This window comes from Miscanthus floridulus, chromosome 17 (genome assembly GCF_019320115.1).
Source record: "Miscanthus floridulus cultivar M001 chromosome 17, ASM1932011v1, whole genome shotgun sequence".
NCBI classification, from domain to species: domain Eukaryota; kingdom Viridiplantae; phylum Streptophyta; class Magnoliopsida; order Poales; family Poaceae; genus Miscanthus; species Miscanthus floridulus.
This window is the reverse complement of record NC_089596.1, coordinates 36,730,612-36,741,400: the sequence shown is the minus strand read 5'-3', so window position 1 is coordinate 36,741,400 and position 10,789 is coordinate 36,730,612. Positions and strand designations below refer to the sequence as shown.

Below are 10,789 nucleotides of genomic sequence, written 5' to 3'. Positions count from 1 at the left end.
TTTCACACCTGCAGTTTGACGACGTTAGAGCCTAAACTGACGGTAGTGGCATGAAGGGCATAAAAAAAGTTGAAGCAGTGGCGCTGAAGACCGCTGAACTTTTTCAGAGGCACACAGAACATTACAATCTTTTTTAATGGCACACAAGGAATCCCCTTTAACGTTTAGCATGTACATTGAAACAAAGTCAAACTGCACGCTTAAAAAAATGAGAAAAGCACAATGCCAGTATTCGAGATTAAAAGAAATCCAATTTATGTTGATGGTGAATAATAAGGTACACACAGATTTACATTGAAAGAAAGACAAACTACGTATTTATGCCATCGGGACCTTCCCACGGTAGAATACCATATTTGGTGTGTTCCTAGGCTCCCAGCACCAGCAGCCCAGTGCTGCGCCAACAACCAGGCGGTCCACGACTCCACATCCAGCCCACTTATGGCCCCCCTTGGAACGTAAGAATTTCACAAGAATTCCATAGAAATTTTACATGATTCAATTTATTTTTCACAAGAAAAACATAGAAACCAGAAAAAAAATCCCGCATTCCAAAGGGCCTTATGCCTTGTTTAAATCCAGGGTGTAAAGTTTTGGAGTGTCACATCGGGTGTCGCATGGAGGTATTGCATAGGGTGTTCGGATACTAATAAAAAATAAATTACGGAAACCGTTAGTAAACCGCGAGACGAATTTATTAAGCCTAAATAATCCATCATTAGCATATGTATTATTGTAGCACCATATTGTCAAATCATGAATTAATCAGGCTTAAAAGATTTATCTCACAAAATAATCATAATCTATGTATTTAATTATTTTTTAGTCTATATTTAATATTTCATGTGTCCAAACATTAGGAAAGGATCAAGTTTTGGGGAGGAATTAAAAGTCCTTAGTCGCCCGACTCGCCCCCAGGCTCCCAGCGCCAGCGGCCCAGTGCCGCGCCAGCAAGCAGGCGGTCCGCGACACCACGTCCAGCCCACTTAGTTGCCCCCAGCCCAGTACTTCACGTTGTTAGGGTCCCCAGCACGCGCACGCACGGCGCACCCGGCTGTTCGGCAGCCGCAGCCGTCACCGCCAGTCTCGCACTCGCCCGGAGCACCGGAGGCCGGAGCTCGCCCCTCGACACCGGAGGTCGGAGCTCGCCCCTCGCACCCAAATCCTGCCCACGCCCGGTGCGCCTCCCTGATCTCGTCTCCCCGCGAGCCGCCGACCCCTCAGATCCGCCGGCCCCGTACCGCCTCCCTTCGCCCCACTGCCAGATCCGGCTCTGCCTCCGCAAAATCCTGCGACATCGCAGACGATCCGGGGGGGAGAGCGGAGGTAGGTCGCAGCAGCCATGGCGGCCGCAGAGGAGAACATCTCGCTTTTCCTGATTTTCATCCTCACCATGATCGCGCTGCCCCTCGTGCCCTACACGATCCTGCGTCTGTGTCGCGCTGCTTCCGAGAAGGCCAAGACCATCCACTGCCGCTGCTCGGGTTGCCACCGCTCCGGCAAGTACCGCAAGTCGATCTACAAGAGGGTGCGGACGGCGTTCTTGTTCTTCGTTTTCCTTCAACTTCGTGTGTTCGCTATTTTTAGTTTCTGTTTCGGGGTGTAACTGGGTTTGCTTTTCCGACTAATAATAAGTTCTGCTTCCCTTATTTCGCAGATATCCAACTTCTCCACGTGCAGTAACCTAACCATCCTTCTGCTCTGGATTGTTATGATATTCCTGGTTTACTACATAAAGCATGTTAGCCGTGAGGTATGTGAACTTTGAGCTACTTTAGAATTTGATGCTTTCAGATAGAGCAATTCTTTCTGCGATACAAGTATACTTATCAAGTTGACGTAACTCAAATCTGCTTCGTTGAACTGTTTTTTTTTTGTTAAATCAGCAGTTGGAAGTGCACTGTCCTAGTGATTATACTTTCCACGGTTTGCATCTGCCTTTTTTTTTCTCACTGGTGGAAACTCATTTGGTTGTCATTTGTATGTGATATGTCAAAACATTAGTCTGTGATTTTTACCTGATGCCAGATAGAGTTATGTGTTCACATGTCCCTGTCATTTGTATAGATTTTTGCAACTTCAGGGTTCACATGTCCCTGTCTCTTTATATAGGCCCATTATGTAATCATCTTTATATTGATATTATGTAACCATTCAGTGAAATGAAGATATTATACATGCAAGTCTATAAGCATGTGACTTTGCTTTGAATTCTCTTAGGTCCAAGTTTTTGAGCCTTTCAGTATTCTTGGACTGGAAGCTGGGGCATCTGAATCTGATATCAAGAAATCATATAGGAGGCTTTCTATTCAGTACCATCCTGATAAAAATCCTGATCCAGGTACCTCCTTTGTAACACTATAATAATGCTGCTCAATGAAGAAAAAAAATCTTACCTGGTGAACTCTTCTTATTCTTTTCTCCCACACCTACCCAGAGGCTCATAAGTACTTCATTGAATATATATCCAAGGCATATCAAGCATTAACTGATCCTATATCTCGCGAGAATTATGAGAAATATGGTCACCCTGATGGGCGGCAGGTAATATTAGCATCATTAGATCCTAATGCCTCAATGAAAGCTAAATTTTGCAACGTCATATTTCATGAACAGCTAAAGCTAACGGGCTATACATCTTGTTTATGATTCAGGGGATGCAAATGGGCATTGCTTTGCCCAAGTTCTTACTAAATATTGACGGTGCATCTGGTGGGATAATGCTTCTTGGAATAGTCGGATTTTGTATATTATTGCCTTTGATGATAGCTGTTATTTATTTGTCAAGATCATCAAAATATACCGGAAACTATGTCATGCATCAAACTCTATCCACTTACTACTACTTTATGAAGCCATCTCTTGCTCCAAGGTATGAACTTGCGAACACGTCATTTAACATTGTCACTTTTGGTGTTTAATATTTGTGTTTCCCTAGCACATCTTGTTTAAAGTGAAAGTGCTTTGTATCTGTTTTTTGAATTTTTTATGTTAGACTGACATGAGTCCCGTAATGCCATGAGCAACAGAGGATTTTTGTTAATATTGAAAGTGAAAATGTGATTTATTATCGACTTATTGCTGTTTAAGACTTTTTTTTTTTTTTTTTTTTTTTGCTCCTGAGACTTCTTTTCTTGAATGTTCTAGCAGTAGATCTTTTTTTTTTAAAAAAAAACTTGTATTGGGTAAATATATTTGCACAACTCGAATTTTACCTTTAAGCATTGATGAATTGATAAAAAAAATAAGATGCTATGCACATGCAAAAAACCACAGTGCCTGATGAAATCATTGCTAAGTCTTGAATGACAACATCAAGAATCTCCTTTTCCAAAACCGTATAATGGTAGAAGTGATAATGCGCTTTTTCTTAACATTTTTTTATTGCTGCTGACCACACCCCACAGGGGCTAGTATATATTTTAACCAGCTTATATATCTGGTGGATTAAATAAGTTCCATGTTTTCTTTGAGTTTCCAAAACATACTTCTATTTTGGGTTCTTTATACTTGCTAGCGTTAGAGCAACTCCAAGAGAGATGCTATTTTTGGTTTTGAATCTAATTTAGACAATTTGTGGCATAAAATAGGCTCCAATAGATATTGTATCTGCCTTTCTAAAATACCCAGCCGGCTATCCCATGAATTCCGCTAGGTAAAGAGAGACAACCTACGAGGCTCGCCATCGCCCCTCCCATGCGATTTCCTGGGCATGGGGAGTCCTTCCCGCCAGAGAGAGCTTCGCGCGGCATTATTATCCCGCCGGTAGACTGCTTTCCTCTTGTCTGGTTTCGACCCTTCCTGTCTGCAACCACCGTCGTGCCTTGGAGAGGACGATAGCTCTGCGCCCCCCGTCATGTGGTGCTAGAGCTGGACGAGGAGTCAAGTGGTGCACAGCGTAGCGCCCACCAGCGCTGCTTCCCTCCAGGCGCCGGCGCCCCGCGGGGTCGGGGTGTCGCCATCATCACGGCACACGCCATCAGAGTGCGGTGGCGACCTGGGCCGCTGCTCATCAACGTCATCACGGATACAGAAATTCACATAGCTGTGTTCCATCGCCTTCCCTGCCCCTGTGCTGCCCCAGTGCCCCACACCGGCGCACGAGCGACGGTGGGAACAGGCACAGCTCAACCGGTCCCACGCGGGTGCCAGGGGCGCGCTCAAGAGCCTCTCGTCATCAGCTGCACCCGCACCACAGGTTCTGTGCAGGCCGCCGAACTCTGGGGCTGGTTGAAGGAACACCTCTAGTAGTAGGAGACTAGCGTGCATGCATGCATTATTTGCTTTGTGCAGGCCGCCGAACTCTGGGGCTGGCCGAAGGAACACCTCTAGTAGTAGGAGACTAGCGTGCATGCATGCATTATTTGCTTTCATTTGTTCTGTCTTTCTATTGCTGTTCTTCCTCGTAGTAGCAAACTCGCATGCTGCTGGTACTAGCTAGGGGAAAGACGACGCTGCACGGCTCCAGCAGTAGCAGACTAGCAGCAATGTTGTTCTTTTAATAGAGTACTAGGCTACTAGTAGGTACTAGCTAGGGGAAAGATGAAAGGTTGAAGGGCCGGAGGTCGAACGAGAACACCTAGTGATTGGGGTTTGATTGATGACGTTACAGTTTCAAATATGGATATGGAAAAATTTAGCTAGGCTGTTGTGTTACTCTACTTTTAGGTGGATTTTCTATTTTAGATAATGGCTAAATCATGTAATTTGGCATCTCTTTTTTACATGAACTCTTGGAGTTGCTCTTAGAGGTCTTGTTTATTTTTCTCTTATATGAGCAAAGGTTTTGTGCCATGTCATAGCAAACTTATGGATGACATGAGTCCATGCTTGTTAGTAGCTTCCAGGAAACTTCTATTTTGGGTCTTAATTAACTTGCTAGCCTTCAAAATCATGTTCCTTTTTCCCTTGTCTGAGCCATGGGTTGTTTCCATGTCACAGCAAAGTTATGGATGTCTTCATCAAGGCTGCAGAATATATGGAGATGCCAGTTCGACGCAGTGATGATGAACCCCTGCAAAAATTGTTTGTAGCTGTTAGAAGTGAGTTAAATCTGGACTTAAAGAACATTAAAACAGAACAAGCAAAGTTCTGGAAGCAGCATCCATCACTAGTAAAGGTTGGTCTTTTCTGACTAGATTCTATGATACACAAGATATGAACTGATCTCCACAATCTGAAAAGTTCTACAATCTTATACCTCTTTATTTTATTTATTGCAGATGGAACTGCTGATTCAGGCGCATCTCACGTGTGAGTCATTTGCTTTGACCCCAGCACTTCTTAAAGATTACAGACACATGCTTGAACTAGCACCTCGTCTTCTAGAAGAACTCGTTAAGGTACTTGTTTGGATGTCTTGCTCATTAGATTTCTGTCCTTGATAGTATTTTAGCACACTTCACCATTTATAATGTTTTGTATTTATCTTTTCTGTTAAAATTTCATAACAAACTCAGACCACCAGTTGTAGACATATTTAACTTTTTGGTTTTCCTATATTTTAACTTGTTTATATAAGTTGGATTGATAACATATTTAATTGGAATTAATATAAGCAATTTGCAATTAAGGTCATTCTTTCATAGAAGTTAAGCATGAGGCATCCATAAAAGCAAGTAAAGGAACTATGAACCTGCATGTCCTGTGTAGTAGTATCATGATCTGCCTGAAAAATAATACAAAAATAACAATTTAGGTTTCTTATCAAACTGAAGTATGGTCACCTGATTTGCATACATCTAAACAGATGACTGAAACAGTCTATAAATTTGTGTCACTTTCCATGCCTATTGTTTGGTGTTCATAGAAACATCCAAAAGAATTAATGCCACAAAAGTAGTGGTAGTTACAAAACTAAAACATGGGCACATGTAGAGAATGTGACTACAGAACAGGAGCGTCATTTCTGAGTTGTATTGAAAGGGTGCATAAACTTTCAATTGATTTATAGTCTCTACAAAATAAATCAGTAAATGAAAAAATAGAGTTGGTGATTATATTATTTGATGAAACTGAACGGTGCCTGATTGGTTGAACATAGCAGCATGCATACTAAGTCAACAGAGTCACATATTGATTTGGTCTTATTTACAAGTGGAAGAAAGGAAAACTGAATTATGTTCCTGTTGGAATCAACCGGCGTAATTTTTTTTTCTCGAACACGCAGGAGAACTGCGTATCATTGTATTAGTATAAGAAAAGGAGTTACATAGACCCAAACACGCACCCACACCTCCGCACCTTCCCTGATGTAGGCAGAAGAACTTCAAGGATAGAAAGCTTGTCCAAGCAAGTTAGGCTCCTCTCCATAATGATCTCTGGTGAATGACAATCTAAACCCAGCAAAGGGAAAAAGGAGGACAACAAATGGGTGCAGTTGATTGGGCTCGGGAATGTCTGGTGCTGGGTGCTGGCATCTTATTAACAAGGCATCGGTCTTCTGCTTTGGAGAGGAGACAGATTGACAGATTGGGGAGGCCGGAAAGGAAAGCAAGCAGGCGGTGTGGAGGGGAAACACAGGGTTTCAGTGATGCAAATTGATGGGTCTGGGGCATGAAACAGGGACGGATGAGCCTGATGTGTGTGTGTGTGTGTGTGTCGATGTGAAAGGGCCGGATAGATGATAGATCATACAAATTAGGATCGAACAGTGGAGCGTTAGCGATGATGTGGCTGCACGAGATGCCATGAAAATCAGGTAGTGGGTGATGGATAAGTCTCTGTGTAGGCCTTTTGTGGGGCAGCAGCAGCATGGTGGTCTTGCTGCCCATCAAGGACAGCATCCTTGACGGGAGGACAGCATCTTAGCATCTAGGACTAGCATCTAGGACAACATCTAGGACTAGCATCTAGGACAGCATCTTAGACTAGCATCTTGGCATATGCTTGGCTGGTTAGCAGCCTATAAATATGTTTCCCCAACCCCTCAGGTTGGCATGGCATTTGGAAATAAACCAGAAAATTGCCCCAACTCCTAGTGTCATCCTCTCTCGATGAGAGTAAGAATTCTGCTACTACCAAGAGTAAGAATTCAGCGACTAACAGTGGGGGTCTCATATTTAGATATAGAAGATATGTAAATAGATTAATGTTTCTGGTCTGGTGATGTGATTTTTCCGAGAAAGAAAAAATGCCATCCTCTCTTACCTGGACCAGGGTTAATCTGGCACAAGCTAGGAATATTAGATCTCGTGCACATTGTATGTGTTTGCCAAACCATTCGTACTCCTATTTCAAGCTTTGATTGTTAAAAAGGTCTATTGTACTTTGAATAGAGGCCACATTATGTTGTAACCCTTTCATTTTATGCTTTGAACTAGTTCACTGATTCCCCCCCCCCCCCACCCCCCCAAAAAAAAAAACGTTTAATGCATACATTGAAATACTCATTGGCTTGCAGATTGCAGTTCTACCAAGGAATCCCCATGGTTTTGGATGGCTCCGGCCTGCAATTGGTGTTATTGAGCTTTCTCAAAATATTGTCCAGGTACTTCTGTCTACGACCTGATTTTTTTGTCAGACAACTGGTGAACCATTTCATGTTGATGTACTATGATGGACTACAAAATAGATGAAACTTTTTAAGCCTTGTTTGACTGCACTCCAATCCACCCTGATACACATGGGTTGGAAGGGATTGAGGTGCCCTCCTAACCCATTTGGATTGGGGTGAATTGCATTGCAATGCAGCCAAACAAGCCCTTATGTGGCTTAAGTGAGTTGGATCATTCAGGCGTATGTTTACTTTTTTATGTGTGCATTTTTCAGCTGTCATTTCTTGTGGACGATCAGCTGCTGATTAGCTTATCCTATGCTTTTGTCGAAACTGTTCATGGAATACTAGCTACTGCCATTTGTTCAAAATCTTACACTTTTAGCTGGATTGTAAACTAGATCTTATGATATTATGCGGTCCTGATTATTGATGGAAATATATATTTTATTAGCAAGTGTAGTGTCATTCTTGGTTTGGACTAAGTCAAACTTTTTAAAGTTTTACTGGATTTATAGAAAATATTATGGACATTTACATCTCCAAATAGATTTATTATGAAAATATATTCCATAATCCATCTAATGATACTTATTACAACTTAAAAATATTATTATTATTTTTGTATATATTTTGTCAAACTTGAGACTCATTGACTCCTCGAAAAGTGAGTGACACTCTTGGGGGATGGAGGTAGTATCAATTATACTCCCTCCGTCCAAAAGTCTTAACTCCTATAAGTCTCATGCACTGTAACCAAGGAGAGCTTAAGATCACTAATTTTCATTTAGTCTCCGTGGCATCTTAAATGCATTGGCGTCCGTTCAGTTTTCATATGCTAACGCCATGCAAAAACGGAGCAGTGTGGTGGCGCTGTGGAGCTGAGTGGCGTTGAGGCTCATTCAATGGAAAAGCTGACGGAGTATGTATATGAGGCTAACGGTAGAGCTACCATGCATTCAATTGCATGCCATGAGAGGGGTCACGGTCGCTGGAATCCAAGAAAAAGGGGGAGAGAAGGCTAGACGATGAAAACTTTTGGAAAACAGGATTTTGGTTAGATGACTTAGACTTGTGGATGGAGGGAGAATGTAAAATATGGATTGCTTCACATTTCCACTTATTGCAGCAACTCCTGCTGCAAGGATGGGAGTGCAATGTAACAGAAATAAGGTAGTGTTAGTCTTTTGGAGTTTTGGTGTGATGCATGTTATCAACATTCTACAGGTGAAATATTCCACTATTTACTTAACTGGCTAGCATATTATTGTCAAAAGAGAGTTCCCTGTCCAGTCAGTATTAGTGGTGACTATTGTTTTCCTTTGTCTTTCGTACTGTTACTTGCTTAGGCCAGGTGTTGTCTTTGCCAAGAAAAGTATGTGGGACCTGGGAATGAAGCAATAATATTGTAGCCATTATGTTAAAATCAGTGTGCTAATTATAATTCTTCTCCAGTAATATGGTTTATTGATTTTCAAATCTTAGTTTTAATTAACTGCTCCTTTAAGTTGGTCAGTCAGTTTTTATGCGACGCCTCCCTTTATTTGTCTTATTATGAGCTTAGTTAGAAAAGGTACTGCTTTGTTACAAAAATTTTGTTAGTGGTTTGAAACATCTAGGGTTAATTTTTGTTAGTAACTGCCTAGAAGAGTAACTGTTTTTAACATTTATAAATTCATGTGATCCAGTATGCAAGGTCATTCCTCACCATTATTTGTAATGTTGTATTGGGATGACACATATGCAGGCTGTACCACTAAGTGCACGAAAAGCTAGTGGAGGTAACTCGGAAGGAATAGCGCCTTTCTTGCAGCTGCCGCATTTCACAGAAGCAACTGTGAAAAAGATTGCTCGCAAGGTATTTCCTCACTGCCCTTTGAAATTCTTTTTGCAGAAAGTAGATTAATCAAAGCAATTTAAAAATTGATGACATATCTTTAAAGCATCCTTTTTAACTCTGGACTGTAATAACGTTATTCTGTGTTTGACTATAGAAAATCCGTGGCTTCCAAGAACTTTGTGACATGTCTGTGGAGGATCGTGCTGCATTGCTCACACAAGTTGCTGGGCTTTCTGAAGAACAAGCTCGGGATGTGGAGCTTGTCCTGGAGATGATTCCTTCTATTGAAGTAGACATTAAATGCGAGACTGAAGGTGAAGAGGGCATTCAAGAGGGTGATGTCGTGACAATGTATGCTTGGGTCTCGCTTCAACGGCGTAATGGACTGACTGCTGCTCTTCCCCATTGTCCCAACTTCCCGTTCCACAAGGAAGAAAACTTCTGGCTGCTTCTAGCCGATGTGGCATCTAATGTCTGGTTGTCACAGAAAGTCAGCTTCATGGATGAGGCCACTGCCATAACTGCAGCATCAAAAGCTATACAAGAGACCCAGGAAGCACTAGGTGCAAGTGCAAAGGAAATAGGAAATGCAGTTAAGGAGGCAGTTGACAGGGTGAAGAAAGGCAGTAGGCTGGTAATGGGCAAGTTCCAAGCCCCAGCAGAGGGTACTCACAACCTCACCTCTTTTTGTTTGTGCGACTCTTGGATAGGCTGTGACACCAAGACCAGCTTCAAGCTCAAGGTGCTGAAGCGCAGCCGTGCTGGAACAAGAGGCCATGTGCCTGAAGATGGGCCAGCGGCAGCTGCAGAGGATGGTATTGAGGAGGAAGAGGAGGAAGAGGAAGAGGAGTATGATGACTATGAGAGCGAGTACAGTGATGATGAGGAGGATGAGAAGAACAAGGGGAAAGGGAAGGGGAAGGTCGTGAACGGATTGGCCCATCAAGGGGCTGAATCTGATATAGATTCAGGCAGCGATGAGTGATTCTATACTGTGTTATGTTGAGAAAAAACATAGAGCTTAACACCATCTGTTTTTTAATTTGAACATATCCTCTCTATTTATAGATGGTATAATAGTTGGTTACTCAGTTTTGTTTACTAATAAATTGAGATGAGACTGATTGGTTACAAAAGAGCCGAGCAAAACTAGCTTACTATCCCGAGTTGACCTGGGATTGCATGGTCATTCTCCGAAGTGCAAGCGTTTCGCCCATGCCTATTACCCGTGTAAGGTTCCTGACATACTTATTTTGAATGCCACATTGTGCTGATTTCTTGAATTTCTGGATCACCTAATTATTATTACATGGAGCTAGGGATGCAAGGCGGGTTGTCCATGAATCCGTTTAATTTCTGGATCACCTAATTATTATTACATGGAGCTAGGGACGCAAGTCTATTCGTAGGTTCGCGGATAATCTGACTTGCATGTCTGTGTAGCAAGAGTCTTC

General features: G+C 42.3%; 1 protein-coding gene across 1 annotated transcript; it reads left to right on the top strand.

Annotated features, from left to right (window-relative positions):
* Positions 1-1,023: 1,023 nt before the first annotated feature.
* On the top strand, positions 1,024-10,493 carry LOC136516261 (dnaJ protein ERDJ2-like). The gene is made up of 10 exons (XM_066509616.1): positions 1,024-1,528; positions 1,658-1,753; positions 2,221-2,341; positions 2,438-2,544; positions 2,655-2,872; positions 4,942-5,119; positions 5,223-5,342; positions 7,403-7,489; positions 9,243-9,353; positions 9,490-10,493. Exons 1-10 carry the CDS (start codon positions 1,343-1,345, stop codon positions 10,318-10,320), a joined length of 2,055 nt encoding a protein of 684 aa, XP_066365713.1. The 5' UTR covers positions 1,024-1,342; the 3' UTR covers positions 10,321-10,493.
* Positions 10,494-10,789: the final 296 nt, after the last annotated feature.